Source organism: Manis pentadactyla, chromosome 13 (assembly GCF_030020395.1).
Source record: "Manis pentadactyla isolate mManPen7 chromosome 13, mManPen7.hap1, whole genome shotgun sequence".
Lineage (NCBI taxonomy): Eukaryota > Metazoa > Chordata > Mammalia > Pholidota > Manidae > Manis > Manis pentadactyla.
The window spans coordinates 105,505,829-105,524,259 of NC_080031.1; the positions used below are offsets into that span (position 1 = coordinate 105,505,829).

The 18,431-nt window shown below is 45.9% G+C and overlaps 1 protein-coding gene and 1 long non-coding RNA gene across 3 annotated transcripts in view; both read left to right on the plus strand.

Annotated features, from left to right (window-relative positions):
* The first annotated feature begins 2,683 nt into the window (after positions 1-2,683).
* LOC130680446 (uncharacterized) lies at positions 2,684-4,604 on the plus strand. Its single transcript, XR_008993476.1, has 2 exons — positions 2,684-2,732; positions 4,158-4,604. It is a non-coding gene; the product is annotated as an uncharacterized LOC130680446 (long non-coding RNA).
* A 5,244-nt stretch (positions 4,605-9,848) lies between these two features.
* The window catches only part of SH3RF2 (SH3 domain containing ring finger 2), a 100,490-nt gene continuing 91,907 nt past the window's right edge, over positions 9,849-18,431 (plus strand). For both annotated transcript variants that reach the window (XM_036894863.2, XM_036894879.2), the window contains exons 1-2: positions 9,849-10,004; positions 10,929-11,410. In XM_036894863.2, coding sequence (XP_036750758.2) covers positions 11,033-11,410 — 378 coding nt within the window. In that variant the 5' untranslated portion in view covers positions 9,849-10,004; positions 10,929-11,032. The remainder of the gene's footprint in view (positions 10,005-10,928; positions 11,411-18,431) is intronic.

Here is an 18,431-nt window from a genome sequence, read left to right on the forward strand (position 1 = left end):
CAAGTTGTTTCCATGTACCTCAGGGCCCTGCTAGACAGGGCCCGGTTAGGGGGTACTCCCTCACTGGAGAACACAGTGGACTTGGACATTTCTAACAGCCAAGCATTCTCCCTCACCTCGGACCAGTATAAGGCCTACCACCAGAGCCTGGTGGAGGACAGGGACGTCTAGGCCACTGGGGAGGCCTGAGCCATGCTTCTCATGGATGTAGGTCCCTTGCGCCTCACTGTGACCAATACACTTGCTCTTACTATGGTCAAACAAACAAAATGAAACAAAACAACCTCAAATACAAAGCAACGTATAGGTGGTAGAAGACCATACTCTGATATTGGCCCATAATATTATTCTCCAGGGAAAACCATTGCTCAGAAGATTAGCAGTTGATAAACCATGAACCTGCAGGACCGATCCAGTTCACAGATGACCACATGCAATGTATTTTTTAAATATTTCTATTATTTGTCATGAAATAAAAATCAAGAGGTTCACATAACAGATATTTTCACAGAGAAATTTCAAAATATCACCAATATTTGGAAGGTGGCAGAGAAATGAGTAGACAATCACAAAGTAGCATGAAAATATACCGTGATTTGTAGCTTTTCTTGGAACATCCAACAATCTGCCACCCCATTAACGATTAGCTGAAGCTAAGCAATGCCAGTTGCTTTCACATAGAGTGTGCGCTCCCAAGGTTGTCCTAGACCCTACCTGTCCCATTTTATAAAACCAGTCTGGCCCCCAAATGCATTTGAGTTTGCAATCACTGATGTCTATCCTTACAAATATCTTCAACAATACTGTATTAGAGTCACACCTACAATCTTCTACATACAAATCTACCTATGTATTCCTCTGTATGATACATTGTGGTATATAATATATAACTAATCCCTTCCTGATGGATATTTAGGTTAGCTCTATTTATCTTAAATTGCAAACAATGTAATAGTAAATGACCTTGAACATATCTTTGCATTTGCTGTGGGCATTTCTCTTGGATAAACTTCTAAATGTGAAATTAGTGAGTAAAAGGGAGCATGCATTTAAATTTTTAGCAGATAATGCTAAAATGCTGTAGTTGGTTTAGAATCCAAGTCATTTTTAGCCCCAAGCAAGGGGCAAGGAATGCAGGTTGGAGAATGGCATCAAGAGATGACTTGTCCACTCTTTGAGCCCTCTTCTACAACAACCATACACTTCTATCCACAGCTAATTGTCACAAAGATGCTATTGCAAATGGAAGAACCAGACCTACTAAGACAAATATGTTTCCGAATTCTAGCTGCAAAGTAATTCAGTCATAAACTGAACACTGAAACAAAATGTGATAACTCAGGTTAAGCTTATTGGATTCTCCATTTGTTACAAAAACCAAAGGAATTTTTATACCAATATATTGACTAGTCTTCATTTAGTTTTTGGTAATTTTTCAGTATCTCATCTAAAAAAGAAATAGCCTCTACACTCCCTCCCTTTCTGCTTCTTGGGGGTTAACCTGATGTTACTGTGTGGAGGCTGTTTATGTTTCCAAGGTTTGGGCTCTACTGAATGGAAGTAAAGATAAACATTTAGGATCAAAATTGCAATCAGGTATCAATAAAAATTGCCTCTTTTTAATATGATAAATGCAGCAAATGGGATGACTTGAGGTTAAGAGTGTAGAAGACTACCTGGGCCTAAGTCCTGACTTCCCAAGCAGTAGGTGGGGCAAAACAAAACCTCTCTTAGCTTGTTTCCTTATCTTTTAAGATAAGGTAATAATAGGGTTAAGTTCTTTGCCCAGAATCTGGCAGAAAATAATGTTAATTGTTGTTATTTATTCTGGCATAATAGCCAACCCCACCCCTCTTAAAGTTCTGTAGGGTTCTGAAGTGCCCAAGACCATATAAGCCTCTGGGTAGCTACTCTATGAATTGGTAGTCATATAAGAGCCAAATCAGAATAAATAACTACTTCAGGAAAAGAAGCCAGGAGTTGGGGTCAGCTGTAAACTGTACTTTAGATGCAACATGATAGATAATAAGAGGCCTGGTAAGAGAATAAAGTGCCTTTACTGAACACTTACTCTGTGTCACACTCTTTGAAGCATTTTATAAGCATTTCTTCACTGTATATTCATAACAATCCTATGGAATAAGTGCTATTATTATGATCCCTAGTTTACAGATGAGAAAACGAAGTACAAAGTATTTAATCAACCAGCTCCAGGTCACACTCTTATTTAATAAGATGGCACAGGCCTTCAGACGCCAGAGTTTATTCTCTTAACCATTATAGTAAGTTAGGAATAATGGCAGAAGGAGGTAAATTAAAGCTAGGACAAAAAGAGGAATTCAGATATTGTCAACTAATATCTTTCAAGCAACTTCTGTGCTCCAGACACTGTTCTAAGTGTTATCAATGCATATTAGGAGGTTTATTCCTGATGGCAAACCTGAGAAGTACATATCACTGCTAGCATTTTTATGAATGGGGCTTAGAGCTGTTGAATACCCGGGGTCACAGAGCCATTAGCGGTAGAGCTGAGTTTCCAAAGAATGCCTGCAGATCCCAAGCCCCAAGCTTTCTCCCTAGGAATGCAGTAAGCCTTCCAAGCACAAATGAGTCACCATCATCACTCAGCAAATATTTATTAAGCATTTACCTGTGTCAGGCACAAATGAACGACACAGATGTGGTTCCTGCACCACGGAACAGAGATTATGTGGAAGAGAGACAATTTATGAGTAAGTAAATAGCATATAATCTCGTTGTTTTGACAAATGTCCTTTACTGTTGGTTATAGGAAAATAATTCTAATTCATAAAAAACAAAAGAAGACATTTGTCACTCATATATTTTATATTATTCAGAAGACCTGCCTATAAAGAGAGACATCTAGGATTAATCAGGGCACTTAGGGAATTACTGAGTTTTGCAACTTTCCCACCTGTGATCAAAAGTACAAAACTTGTTACTCAATAACCTAGGCAGATTTTCAGCTTTTGCACAGACTTGCCCTGAGAATTAAGGTTGCTTTCTGCTCATGGTTTTGAAACAAAATATTTACTGATTTCTTCAGAAAGGAAACAGTAAAGGAAAAGGAGGAAGACAGGTTAGCAGTGAAGTGACGAATCACAGCCCTCGTCTTTTGTAAGGCACAATATCTGCTATGGATTAACATCTACTTACAGCAGTTTCACAGTTTTGCAATTTATTTTCCTTTTCAATGGCTGTCTTATCAATTGTAATTCATAGGCTATTAGTGTTAGGGGATTAATTCCCCCTGTTGTAAATGTTTTAGTAAATCTAATGACTTAATGATTTATCTTTGAAAATTTTATTACACCAGTGACACATGTTCATTGTAGAAAAATTACAAATACACATGAGCAAAATTAAAAAGTTAAAATCAACTGATAATTCCAGAGGCCAGGAATAACTGTTGCTGATATTGTGGCATATATTCTTCTAGTCTCAATATTATATATCTATGAATCATTCTTAAATAACCTGGGCTCCTATAACTTGTAAGTTTCTATATTCACTTAATTGTGAATGTCCTTTGTATCATTAAATATACATATGCACCATCATTTTTAATGATGGCATATGTATATCTATCTATATATACATAGATATATACGCCACCATTATTTTCCACTCCCCTATTGTTGGACATTAAGGATGTTTTTAACTTTCCACTAGTGTAAGTAATTACATGCAGAACATACATGGATGCATACCTGTTACATTAGTATAAATTTCTACAGGTATTAGTTTCAGAGTCAAAGGGTAAGGACCTATTTGTAAGATTTTGGCTACATATTGCTTTTTACTTTTTTAAAACTTTTTTTGAAATAAAGACTCACAAGAAGTTGTAAAAGTGGTACAGAAAAGTCCCTTACATCCTTCACATAGCTTCCCCCGATGGTAACATCTTATATAACTATAATATAGTATAAAAACTAGGAAATTGACACTGGTACAATATAGAACTAGACTTTGTTTGGATTTGACTAGCTGAATCATGTTCAAATATTAATAGAATGAATATTAATAGAATATTATTATAGAATGAATATTAAAAATTTTAATGAGTATTAAATAAATAGAATAAATATTAATAGAATGGTAAAAGCATTGTTTTCTTACTTTCTCCTCTCACACAGCTGTCTCCAGGACTCCCCTCAGTCCTCTGTAGAGGAAGGAACACTGCTATGTTTGAGGACTGTTGTCTTTTATTGGAAATCAAGAGTAAGAAACGCACGGAGGACTCTCTCAGCGGCTGCAGAGGCGATGAGCCACCGTTCATGGCCCAGATGACGCACAGGCTTCTGACACCCTTTTGCACCCCCACAGCCATCTCAATTCCTTTGTGATACACAAGAATAGTTTCCCAAGGCCTGGGGTACCCCAACACAGAACGAGTGACACAGAGTCACACACTGAGAGGCTTACTCATCTCTCCTTCCCTCCTCTGATTGCATCAAGGAGAAAGCCTCAGTTTAGGACCAGTCTTTAATGACTTTTGAATATTTGCTAATTCTCCCTTTTTAACAAATTGCTTGGGCCTCAACCTCAGATCTAGGCAGGCAATAAATAGCATTTAACTGGAATTCAGTGACATTTTATGGTTTTAATTAAATGTGTGCATTTATTTTTACCTTCAAACTGCAGCAGGTGCACAGAGAAGACAAGTAGTGACTCTGCAGCATCTTACTATGCTGATGGACAGTGACTGCAATGGGGTGTGGGGGGGACTTGATAGTATGGGTGAATGTTGAAATCACAATGTTGCTCATGTGAAACCTTCATAAGATTGCATATCAATAACACCTTAATTAAAGAAAACATTGCAGCAGGTGACACTGGTTTTCAAGTATTTTTTAAAGTGTCCTTTTAATATAAATTTTTTAAATAAAAAGGTGATTTGACATTTTAAAAAATGTGTGACTATGGCAAATGACCGAGGTTAGGGCTACATTGCATTAGAGCATTTTGGTCAGTAAAGAACTGACCATCCACACGGCCCAGCATGTTCTTCTTTGAGTTTAGTTTGGGTTAAAGTGAGAACCATCTGGCTCTTGGTTCTCTCATGGGATCTGCTTACAAAAATGAAGAAAGATGGGAAAAACGAAGGATCTATTAAGCACTGATTGTAGGCATCATTTCACTGACTCTTCAGAACAAACCAAACCAGTGAGGGGGTTCCTATTGACAACCTCACTTACACATGAGGGGGAATGGAGTAATTTGCCCAAGTGATCCATCTAGTAACTAGCAGAGCTGAGATTCAGACCAGCTCTATTAGACTCTAAAACCATAATTTTGACTGCTGGTTCACACTGTTTCTATTAAATTTAAGGACCATAAGTCATCTCTAGAAAATTTGGGGTGACTCATTATCCTTGCCAGAAGTGTGGGTCACATTACTGTGAGCGTGGTGATTTCCTAAAATTACCCTAAGGTACACTCCTCACCTGCAAGCATCCTCCTGACCAGAGAGGAAAATCTCGAGTTAACTTCATTCTGGGCCTGCATCTTTCAAAGGACAGAATGTCTCTCGGCCATTCGGCCCCGTTGCCCTGCCTTCCTGCATGATTCCTCTCCTGGAAGGCACCCAGTTTCCTGCAGTCATTCCTCTCTGAGTAGTTCTGAACAGTTCCCAGTATTATTAGAAAACCAAATCAGAGGGGCAAATCCAGCATCATGGAAACAGATAATATAGCTCCATTTAAATATTTAAAACATATCCAAATTCATACTAGGAACTGAGGAAAGAGAGCAGAGAAGTACTTGGCTTTTGCCAACAGGAGTCCCATGACAGGCAGTTATAATGCTTTAGATTTCCAACTACCTGAACTCCTCTGATGGACTTAAGGATTTGTTTACATGATTCATATTATGGCAAGGACTCTGAGACCACCCATGGGTTAAGAGCCAGTCAAATGAAAAGAACACATCTCTAAAATTATAACTCCAATAAATAAATTTGATTGACAAAAGTCTGCTTTTTTGTGACTTAATTTTAAATTTGAAAGAAACTGTTTTAGCTGAAACAAAGGCTTGCTTGCCTGAAGGTAATTTATTTGGGAGCAGCAGTCAGGGCTGGGAGAGTGATAAGAGCAAATAAGGGAGAGACAGTACAAGGACCCGGTTCTGCATCAGCCACGCAGTGGATAAATGGTACGCATCCCACCAAACCTTCTGAGGAGCCTTATGAAATATCAGGACTGCCTACTCCAAAGGATGAACGGGGGAGGCTCTGTCCATACGTTCCTCATTGGTCAAAGACGGTCCTCACTTCTGGATCACGCGCACGCGAGTGTGGCCTGAGCTCCCCTGGGTGGTTCATTCTGCAACATCAGGGAAGCTCTGAGGCTGGGAGCAAGAGGTATGTGGCCGGGTCCTGAGGAAAGACATTGCCAAACAGCAACCAACCGAACCTGGCAAAACTTAACCTAAGGAAGAGGTGGGGCTGAGAACATTCAAAGTGGCACCCAAGAGATGCCCAATATAAAATCATTATCAACAGTTTGAGGTATATCTGCCCAGACACAATTTTTTAAGAACATGATTCCTTCCTTCCTTCCTTCATTCATTCATAAACCCACCCAAAAACACTTTTTGAACATCCACCACATGCCAGTCACTGTTATGCGTGAGGGATGGAACGGGGACAAGAAGCAGAAGTGCCTTGCTCTCCTGGGGCTTTTATTCCATTTGGGGGGATCAAGTATTAAATAAATCATTTATAATATAATTACTGAATTACAATTGTGATAAGTGGTATAAAGAACAGTAGGATGGTAAACTTTCTAGTCATGAAAATCAAGATTTTCATGAGGAAACAGCATTTAAGCTAAAACTTGCAGAGGAGGAGGGTGAAAAAACAAAGGTGGAGGGGAGGGTAACTGGGAAGAGAGGACGAGGAGGGAAGTGTGTTGCAGGCAGAAAGAAGAGCATGAACAAATCCCCTCCAGCAGAAAAGAGCCAGCCGTCCTGAGCTATGAGAGAAAGGACCCCAGTGAGAGGGAGATACGGGGTGAGCTGAGGCCGGGGACGTGCACAAGAGCCAGATCACGCCGGGCCTGCTAAGTCAGAAAAAGGATTTCAGATTTATCCTAAGGTCGATGGGAACCTGCTGAAGGGTTTTGAATAGGAAAAGAGTATGATCAGATTCGCATTTTTTTGAACTTGAATCAAGATGTGTATGCAAGCTGCAGAAACTCACGTATATCACAAGGTACATAAAAAGAGTGCAGTCTGAAATCACTATGTAACAGTACAAATACAGACGGAGAGCTGACAGGGTGGGAGGAGTGGGGGCAGAGGGCTGAGCCTGGAGTCTGGGAAGGCAGGCACAGTTCACCTTTCTGTTTGCTTTTTGAGGACTAGTCGTTCATCTGATTTGATGCCATGACAGCACTTGAGAAAGCCAGGACGGAATCACCCATTTAAAATTCTCCCTCTTCTTCAGAAGTTTCATGAGAAATTTTCTCCCCAAGTTTCCACCAGACTAAACTCCTGTGCGGGTGGTGTTTGGGGCCACCTGCAGGGGGTGGTTTGGGGGTGCCAGGACAGCACTCCTGTCCAGTGTGAACTTCTCCGTCCTCCGGCGGAGCCTGAGGTCCCACCACCACGACTCCATCCCACTGAATGCCCAGCTGCCGACTAGGCGAGCGCAGGGCGTCCCACTGCCCCAGCCTGCCTTCCTAGAAGGAGCTGGGGGGCTGTGCTTTCTCGGAGATGGGAGGTTGGGAGTGTTTTGAGCCCACTGACCGAGAGGGGGCATGGAGAGCCATGAGACTGGGCGGGCTACAGACAGTGAGGGTCAGGGAGGCCAAGCTCCTTCACTTCATTTTGTCTGCGGTTGGCCTGGGTTCAGCTAGGATGCACGATATGGACGTAAGTGTAAATGTGTGTGGGTTTGTACAGTGACAACATATGGGTGTACTTTAAAACATGGGAAACGATAATGGTAAGGAACACAGGCCCCAGGATCGGACCAACCTGGTTTCAGACCACAGGCTTTGTGACTTTAGGAAAGTTACAACACCTCCCTTATGGGGTGGTTGGGAGGATGTAATGAGATGATCTGTCTAAAGTCTAGCACTGGCCCATGACACACAGCAAATGCTTCGTAAATGTTACTGTTAAGACTGTATGTGTTTTGGTCCTTCTGCAAGCATGTGTGTGCATGTGCCTGTAGGCGTGGACTGGGGCATCTAAGGGAGACAGAGTGTGTTTAAGAACAACGGAGGGAAGGAGGGAGAATGTTAGGTGGCCCACCCCTGAAGCAGGAGCTCGGGCCCTGGAGCAGACCCGTCTAGGGGTGAAGGGCTGTAGGGCAGCTCGCTTCCAGAGGAGCTCAGCTTTACCAGATGGGGACCAGAGTGACACACAACAGAGGGTCTGACTGCGAGGGGCTTCCTGAGGAGCACAGACTCTGTGAAAGTGGAAATTAAATGAAAGAGTCAGAATGGGATGTGATGTTGTGGAAGCTCAAAAGACCCTCCATGGGGAAAAGGATGGGGGTGGGGGGATGGGGGGTGAAAGTGGCATCTGAACGGACACCTCTCCAGATTAGGCCTCTGTGCTCAGAGGACAGGTGACTTCCTTGGTTCCATCCTAAAGCTCGCCTCTGTTTTGAGCCTATGCGTGTTTGCTTTTTCAGAACCAACATGGAAGAACTTTGGAAAACATGTAAACCGCCACAATCTGTTCTCAGTCCTCTGGTCCCCTCGTAAGATTTTCCCGGAGTTGTAGCTAGGTGCTTTCCTGCATGATAAGGAATTGTCGTCCTTGTGGTGAGAAAGAAGACGCAGCTTAAGAGAGCACCCAGTTTCTAGTCCCAGTTCTGCCCCTAACGCCCAGAGCAGGTCAAGGAATCTCTGGATGTCCTTGGGCCCGGCGGCCTCATCTGCGGAGAAGCTGATTGGAGGGTCTTGGGCACTGTCTTTGCCCTCCAGCCGTCCCCGCTGAGGGTTAGCGCCCTTCCCCCACCTCTCCTCCCCTCAAAGCTGTATCAGCAGCGGGGTGGGATAGTCGAGAGCACAGAGCCCTGGCCTCTTGCTACTGTGGCTTCTGGAATGAGCTACCTCACTTCCCTGCGTCTCCGTTTCCTCCTTTGTAAAACGAGGCAGAGAGGAGCAAAGTGTGTCAGTGGCGTGCTAAACACGTGAGGTAAAGTAGGTAAAGCATTCAGAACAGTGCTTGGCCCAGATAAGGGCTACTCTGGGGTTAAATAATAACAATATTATTATTATTTACTTTATTGGAGACCTTTGTAACTTCACATGAACGATATTACTGATAAATCAAGAACTCGAAGTATAAGCAGTATTTGGCGTGTGAGAAGACTCCAGCGGGCAGAGGGCAAAGGGAGAGCTGGGCCCATTGCCTTTCCTTTTGAAAGCCCTGTTGTGCTTTGATTTCTCAAGATGTGTGTGTACTACCATGAGACTTTTTTTTTAATTTTAAGATATTGAGCAAAAAGATCACTAAAGTCCCTCTCAAACCTCTCAATTCCGATTGACTATGAGATTTAAGGAGCAGTATTTTTTAGGTGAGCAGCTTATCTTTATTATCACAGCCACCTACCATTCATGTTTGACCTTTCCAGGAAATCCTTATAAAGGTTCAAAATAAACACAATCACTTGGCATGTTTATACCTGAGCATTGTTCAACTCCATGGGTGGGAGAGAAGACGAGGAAGGTGAAAATACAAACTGTAGACACTCGGCCTTAGGGACTGGCTCATATTTTTCCCCTTATAATCTTTTCCCAGAGGTCAGCCCAGTTACCTGAAGGGAGGGAGCTCGCTGGCCCCGTCCCGGTGACGAAAGCGTTAACAGGGCTGGGTAAGGCGATCCCCTGAAGTGAGTAAGACTCTGAGTTGTTCAAGTTTTCAAAGCGGCTGCTGCAGCTCTGGGAGAAGGGGAGGCGAGCTGGAGGGCGCAGGGCCAAGCAGAGGATCCCGCCGAGCTGAACCAGCTGGGTGACACGCTCAAGGTCAGTGGCCCCCGCACGCCTGCCCAGTGCTGACACTTTCGGAGAGGCGCCATCCCTCCTCCCGGTGTGTCCAGTCCCCTCTGCCCCCCAGCGGGGCCAGCGCCTCCTGCCCAGCGGCCAGCGGCCAGGGAGCCTTCTAGAGCCCGAAGACCTCTTTTCAGACATCCAAAAGGGAACTCCCCGGGACAACGATGGTTCCCAGCCCCTCCCCGCGCGCACACACCCGCACGCGCTGCCCCAACCTGGTCTGCAAGTGGGTCCGCCGCCCAGAATCCCCGTCTGCTCCATTTGAGACTGGGCACAGTTGTCAAAGAGACTGAACAGGCTGTGGGACTCTATCTCATGGGAGGAACAGGTCTGAGGCTCAGAAAACCAAGGAAGAAGGAAAAAGAGAGAGAAGGAAAGGAGGGAGGGGACAGAAAGGGTGAAGAAAATAATTGTACGTCTGCATGAGATTCAAATAAACTCATTTATGTAAACTTGACTGGTCTGCACGCACTCCAGGTGACAGATAACCTAGGGAAAGAAGGAGCAGACAGCCTCACAGAAATTGCATTCGAGGGGTTTTTGACTTGAGAACTGGGACTGATGGCCTGGTGGGGTGAGGGATCCCCTCGAGCCCTGGCAGAGAGATTGGGGTGGGGGTGCCCCTTCCACCGGCCAGTTGCGTCTCCCTGCTCTCGGCCTGCGATCTTGAGGGAGTGAGTTAGGCAGGCAGCCCCCGCCCAATGCTCCCCCAGACCTCAGAGCAGGCCTGAGTCGGTCCTCTGCCTGCCAGCCCTGAATCAGCATGAGTCATCTGAGACTTGGGCGCTGGAGCGGGGTGCTTGCCAAGTGCCTTGTGAGACGCTGCCTCCTTGTAGGTGGGGTACACCTCTCAGAGCAGCCACATTTCTTTCCTCACTTCCTTTCTTCTTCAATCAGGCAGGAATTCTGGTGCCCCCAAGAGACGGATCTGGCCCTTGGCTCAGCTGACCCTACGATGTGAACTTTGCCCCTCCAGGTGAGGACGGGAGTTTTAAAATAAAATGGATGATTTGACATTACTCGATCTTCTGGAGTGCCCCGTGTGCTTTGAAAGGCTGGATGTCACAGCCAGAGTCCTCCCCTGCCAGCACACCTTCTGCAAGCCGTGTCTCCAGAGGATCCTCAAGGCCCACAAGGAGCTGAGGTGCCCGGAGTGCAGGACCCTGGTGTTTTGCAGCATCGAGGCGCTGCCAGCCAACCTGCTGCTCGTCCGTCTTCTGGATGGTGTGCGTGCAGGCCAGAGCTCAGGGAGAGCGGGCTCCTTCCGCAGGCCCGGCGTGCTGACCTTGCAGGACGGCAGGAAAGGCAGGGCTGCCCCCAAAGGTCTTCAGTCCAGCCCTCTCCGACCGGTGCCTAATGTCCGAATCCACATGGATGGGGTAAGAGAGAACTTATGTGTTCGTATCGTGTCACTTGGAGGTTGGATTTGTGTACACCAACAGTTAGGGGTTATCAACTTTCAGTTACATTTCAAAGTGGGCGGCCAAGGTCTCCCAGAGATAAGTTTCTGTGGGCAGTGATTTTACTGAAACGGGGTGAATTCTGAGCCTTTGTCATCTATCCGGGAACCCTTAAAATCATGAAACTTCCTAGGCTCAGCCTGCTTCTTGTCCAGAAGCTGGTAGGACAAGGAAAGCCTTCTTGGCTCTTTTTCTCGCTCTTTCATTTCTGCTGTTCTGAGACCAAACCAGTGCCTGGGAAGTGAGGATGGGAAACAGAGAAAACAAACCCAACTGCTTTTTGCTTTTGACATCTCTGAGAAGTTGCCAAGTGTCAGGTTTGTTCGAACTTTCCACCCCCAATCCTAAAAGTGCTGCTATGACAATGCTCATTCATAATCTGTTCGAAGCAATCAAGGTGCTTGACTCCCCAAGATGGTGCAGGAGGGAAGCATGTATGTGGGCGGACTGATGATAGGGAAGGCTGGGCTGTGAGGCACAGCAAATGTGTGCAGAAGCCTTGCAGATGTGTCTGCCTTTACCGAATGATAGCGCACAGATAAAATGCACCTTGGCAGCTGCAGGAAGAAACACCAGACCCGGTAGAGCCACAGGGGGTCATCCAGTACAAGTGCTTTTGGTGTTTGAAAAATGTGAATTGCTCTGTGCGGCCGTGCAGACGTATCCCGAGGACTTTATCTGCCTGGCTGTGAGCCTTGTGGGGAGCAGTGTAAGGGTGTCTCAGGAGAAGGACATGGTCCCGTGAGTCCAGCAGGATCATTGGGCTGTCATTTACACTGTCACTTTTGGAGCCATTGTGTGGAAGTGGATACAGAAAACTGTGGCCTGGGTCATTAGCACACTTGTAAAGTTAAAGATGCGTTCCGTGAGGCTTTGCCTAAAGTAAGCTTTAAAACTGACTGCCAAGACTCAGGACTCCCTGCTGTGAAGACTAACGTGGTGGGAGGGTCTTCTGCTGGTTCTCCACACGGGAGGGACAGTGGGTTTGCAATGCGCATTCAGAACAATATTCTAAAATATTCCTTCCACCAGATCACCCCTCCTTTAGTTCACTGTGCCTTCAAGCTGCGCACGCAGTAGGGAACTGTGGAAACATCCAAAAACGAGAGCGAGGAGAAGCGGACCTTGGTGCAATTTCTTCATTGCGACTTTTCATTGCCATTGTGCTTGTGTGTGTCAACACATTCCAGAGAAGGGCTTGGCGCCCTTCTCTGAGGTTCCCTGTTAGCCCTAGGTCTAGTCATCAATCAGAATCCACATTCCTGGAAAAGGGTGGGGGGGGAGGAGAGCCAACTTTTCCCAAACCTGCTTTGTTTAGAGAGAACTGGGCTCTGTCTGGTGCGTGGGGAGAGCAAATCCTCCTTTGAATTCCTAAGACCCAGCAGCCTCCCCCACCCCACCCTGCACAGCCTGACTGGCCTCCCCCCAGAGCATCATGGCTCACTAAGGAAGTGCCGCCAGACTGGGAGGGAACCAGTCCCTTACTGCCTTTGAATATTTGTTCACGTTCTCAGTCTTTTTTGATGTGGCTGTGGGGCTAAGAAAAGGGGGCAACAAATGGACCCACAGCTACCTAGTCCTGCAGGTCCCGCCTAGCAAAGGGAGTCACGGGGGTAAGAGCCAGTCATTTGTGAGAGACAGCCAGGAAGATACTGTGTGTCCCTGGAACTGTTGCCCAAGCACTTACAACATCAGCCAAAGTTGCCATTGATGGCGTGGAGCCCATCATCTGAGCCGCGATGGATCAAGTTCTGTCGTGAGGCTGAAACACAGAACCTGCTTTCAGGCAGGACCTGGGTCACTAAGAGGGTGAGAAAGCAGAGCTGGTGGCCTCCCACAAGCAGCCCTGTTTCCTTCATTTCCTGTGCCATCCTTCCCTGAAATGGCTCGTCTCATCCCCTTCGCCTCCCTCAGCTGGGATATTGAACAAACCTGTTCCTGGGTGTAAGTCTGGCTGTCATTCTGCAACGTGTCTCTGCTCCCCAAAACATAGCTGTATTTCCTAGAAATGGCAAAGTGGTCGTGCATCCCCCAGTTAAGAGAACTGAGGAGTATCTGGGGTGTCACACTGTGTTCTGAGTCAGAAGCGGGACTTGATTCTTCAGTCAAATCCTTACAAAGTTAACGTGCCCTTCCTGCCTCCTCTGTTTACCCAGTTTAGTCAACAACTAATAATACTTGCTACCCACTTCCCTCCTGGATGGTGTGAAAATTACCTTTGCAACATATTCCTATCAACTTTGAAAGCACATGCCATGTACATGCAAAGCAGCATCATTGTCATTCAGTTAAACTTGCTGTGTGAGTTTGCACAAGCCACTTCAGTTTGCTGGGTCTCGATTTAAAATTCTGCAAAATGGAAAAATGTATCATAAGAACAGAGAGCCATTGTAAGACTTAACTCATTAGTATTTTCAGAGCACATTGAGATCCTTAGACAAAAGGCATTTGGAAGATCCTTATCATGGTAAATATCATTCCTGGCTGTTTATCATGCCTTACCATGCATGAGGCATTCTACAAAACAGAAGAAGTGATAGGCCTTGCAGGAGAATGTAATAGGTATTCTCATCGAGCCTGAGTCTATGATGGTCCAAGCCAGGTTAATACTAAGTATAAAATGCTCCCTAAGAGGGCATAAATAACCCGTGGCTGCAAGGTGCCATCTTGTAAAGCACCTCTCCCAGGGGACTCCATGCTAGCCGGGAACCCTGAAAGAACACGTCTGACTTCCTGTCCATGAACTTTTCAAGCCCAAGTCTGCTCTCGCTCATCTATGCTCATCCAATAAACAGGCTCATCAGGATTTTTCCAGTTGGCTCCAAGAGCCAGGTCCTTCTTGTGCCAGCCGTGTGCTAGGGTGGGACTAACAGTCACACCTCATGGGCCAGCCCCAGAGAGAAAATAGTCCATTGTGCCTACCTGTCCAAAACCCTCCCAAGCCTATTGTGTAAAAAGAAAACTTGAGAAATGGCTGTAGGTTTCTACAGTATGCAATCATTTCAGACCAACAGCTGAGACCCACAGACTCTGGGAGGTCCCCTGGCCATGCAAACCCCACTGCTGTGGATTCTTCCCCAAACTACAGTCAAGCCAGAGGCCCTTTGCAAGCCCTCAGGAAGGTTGTGAGCTCCTGAACAGCTGTTGCCTCATCATCAGTCAGCCACCCTTCAATATTTCTGAATTACGACAGGCAGTAAAGCAGCAAAGCTAAGAACTTGTGAGCTTAGATTTGAAAACTATCAGACTCCAAAAGCCCTGCTTCTGTCCCTCAAGAGCTGTGTACTTTGGGTGAGTCACTTGAACCTCTGGGCCTCCAATTCCCCATCTGCTTATTGGAGAGAATAGCAGGACCTGTCTCAGAGGGTCGTTGTGGAAAATAAATGAGATGATTCATCTCAATCACCCTTAGCATGGACTGGCTCATATCTCATGCTCGACAAATGTTAGCTGTTACTGTTACTGAAATGACTCAACACTTGCCACCTAAATGTGCCCTCTTTCACCCTTTGTTAATGGAGTGTCATCCATTAACATAGAAATGGCCCTTTGTATCCACATTTCTGGCTTGTCTTATTTTTCTCCAAATGGTCCGTGGCCATGATTTGGATGTATGATTCTTGCCAGAATGTGCTGGTTAGGCAGCTGGTTTCCAAGACCCTTAAGGAGCAAGGAGTTGATTCTAGGAGAAAAACTAGCTAACTTCACTTCCCCAAAGCAAGCTCAAAGGACACCATACGCAGGTTGAGCTGCAGTCCACTCCCCCAGCCTCACCCGTCATTCATTAACTGCTCTTTCTGTTCCCTTGCCTCTCACTCTATCCCCAACACAAACGCTGCCGCCCTGGGTCTTGCAGGGCTGCACTTTCTCCCTGCTTTGTTACACATGATGCCAACCACACATGTTCCTGTCGCTCTCGCCCCTTCTCAGCAAGAACACACCTGACACCTCCAGCTCACAGAACGGATGGCGGAGCCCCAGAAACATTTTCAGCTGCTGTTGCAAGCAACCAAAGGGGAAAATGAGGTCAGAAAGCCCATGAGGGAATTGAGGCTGAGGAGAAATCAGAAAGCATCCAGCTCCTCTCCTGGGCCTCAGAGGCTGTGTCCTGCAGCAGAGCTGTCACACAGACAGTGGTTTCTGCTGCATTTGCAAAGGGACTAAAACCATCCCAAGCCCCTGAAAACAGTAGGCAGATGTCACCTGCATGAGCAAGAACCACATATGGTAGGTGGAGCAAAACAAGGGTAGGACCTGATATTGAAAAGTCAGGAGATCCAAATGGTTCCAGCTCCACACGTTTGTAAACCTTTTTAAAAAACACACGGCCCAAAACTGGCTCTGCTGCTGGCCTGCCTGTGTGCCTCCTTCCTAGTTACAATCCCTTCCCTTCTATTTCTTACGCTAGTGTTTATGGATGTGTGGTCAAACGGAGCTGGGTTTGTGCTGCGATTCAATTATTTGTGACCTGTGAAGCATTAGGCAAGTCGCTTAACCTCTCTGACCCTCAGCTTCTATATCTGTATAGTGAAGATAATAATGGCACACATATACCATAAGGCTATTGTAAGATTAAAGTGGGATAGTGAATGAAATAAGGTTCGTACAAGTGACGGGTGCATATTAGATGCTAGCAAGTGTTGGCAGCAGTAACAGAGCAGCAAGAATCGAGGAGAAAGTCTACCAGTGTGGGATCAGGAGTTCCCTGCACCCACACATGAGCATGCAGAGGGGGTCGCAAAGTGAAGGGAGTGCTCGGAAAGACACACCTGTCTTGGTTTTCAGTGGTTGCCAGGGTTGAGCGAGGATGGGCCTATGCAGGGGCAGCACGAGGGAGCTTTATGGGGTAATGGAACCGCTCGGTGTCTTGATCGCGGTGGCAACTAAGTCAGTCTATGCAAGAGCTAAAATTCACAGGAATACACGCTGAAAGAAAAAGGTCAATGTTACTGTATGAGGATGTTTAAAATAATGTTTCTACAAAGGAAAGGGAGCTCTTGTTCTTTTCTTTACCCTCTGCGTGGTTTTCCCCGGCCCACTCTCATCTCCCCTCATCGCCATGTATGTCAGGTCGGCGCCACTTCAGAGGACTTGGCCTCGTGGACGTGATCGGGGTGGTTCCTGCAGGTGGGCGTCTCTCAGTTTTAGCACGCTGTTCTCTTCATTACCCTTGTTGGGTTTCTCATCAGGTCAAGGTGTCCAAACAAACAGCAGACAAACACAGGAGTTCGTCGTCTGTGGGACGGCCTCGGCAGAGGGTGGGGCAGGCCGGCCGTACCCAGCCTCAGTTATCCACCGCGGGCAGGGGGCATCAGCCAACACATGTGTTCCCCTCCTCTTAGGTAAGGGTGCCTGCCCGGTGTCCCCCCATAAGATAAAGAGATTACAGGACAAAGGAAAGTGCCCGTTCGCCCTTGACTCGTGAGGGCAGCCTCATCCATCCCTCTCCAGATGCCATGCCATGGCTCTGGGCTTGGCTGCAACCAGCTCAAAGACAGCTCTCCCCAACGGCCGTGTCCTCTCCCCTTCTTTAAAATTCCTGCTTGTGTATTAGACCAGTCTCTCACAAGGCGGATTCCGTAAGCTATTCATAGATGTTGCATGAAGCTCCAGCACCAGGCCAGTCCAAGATTGAAACAGAGCTAAACTTATTTTCTTTGCTGGAGGACATTTCAGAACTTCTAGCACACGAGTGAACTGTGAATCTCTAAGTGGTAAATTATCATAAGAAATGTTTCTCAAATGTCTATGACAGCAGCACCTTGCTGCCCCTTCTATTATCACCTTGAGTTTATTAATTGTCCATGCAACAAATCCTGGGAAATGCTGTCTCATACTAATGCAGAGGCAGCTGTACCCCAAAGAGAACCCCTGTTGTAGTCAGAGGCTATTGACTCATTCCGGGAAGAGTTTAAGGCAAATTCTTGCCATTGGAAGATATTCGTGGAAAACAAACTCCGTGCATCACCTTCAACAGTGTCCACTGAGCTCCTGCCAGTGTCCTGGTGTGGGCACTCTGGGAACCTGCACAGTAAAGACTCTCACCTTCCCGGTGCTAATGGCAAAACCAGCTAGTCACTGTGCATGTATTTACACATACATGTACATATATACTTGCATTTAGTATATAAAGCATATTTTTTACACATATATCCGTGATTTAAAGATACTGTCCACTATAAGATGCATTTCTATTTAGTTACAGCTCTTAAGGGAAAAATGAAACAGTACCATGTAAGGTGTTCTCTGTAAGATACATCCAGTTTTAGGAATACTGAGGTTAAAAAGGGAGTATCTTGCTCAAAAGTATATTATTGCCTGGTTCCCTTTGTATAAAATTCTAGGAATAGCAAAACTATCAAGTACTGTTATTTTTGAGGTACGACAAATGTTTTATGCGATGGTATCTAGGTTTGTCTAAGTTAATCAAACTGTACATTTTTGTGTATAAGTTGTAACCCAATAAAGTCTTAGACTCGGGAAGTGACGGTTAATGAAAATGTCAGGAGGTGAGGTAGTTCAGTGTGAGATAAAGGAAGCGCTTGGTCAAAAAGAAACTTCCTAGGAAAACATCAGTGATCGGGAAGGACTTGGTCAAGAGATGAAAAGGCAAGTCTGTTCCGGGCATGTGGGCGCCAGGAATGGCCCAGCTGGGTGGCGGCCTCTCACACAGAATGAGAGAGAGAAGGAAACATGGAGAAGAGGATGGTGACTGGACACCTCGCCTCGAAATGCACCAGGAAGCTGTGTGTGGCGGGTTCTCTGTGTGGTACAGTCTCTCCAAGACCAAACTTGGTCCATGTTCTCACGTGGCCTACGGGCTCCAGCTACGCAGCCAGACGGTGCTCCCAGCGGACGGCTGAGCCTGCTGGGTAACTGAGGAGAGGGGCCGCCTCCTCTTCACAGGCAGACAAGGCCATTCTTTTCCACTGAAATGGTC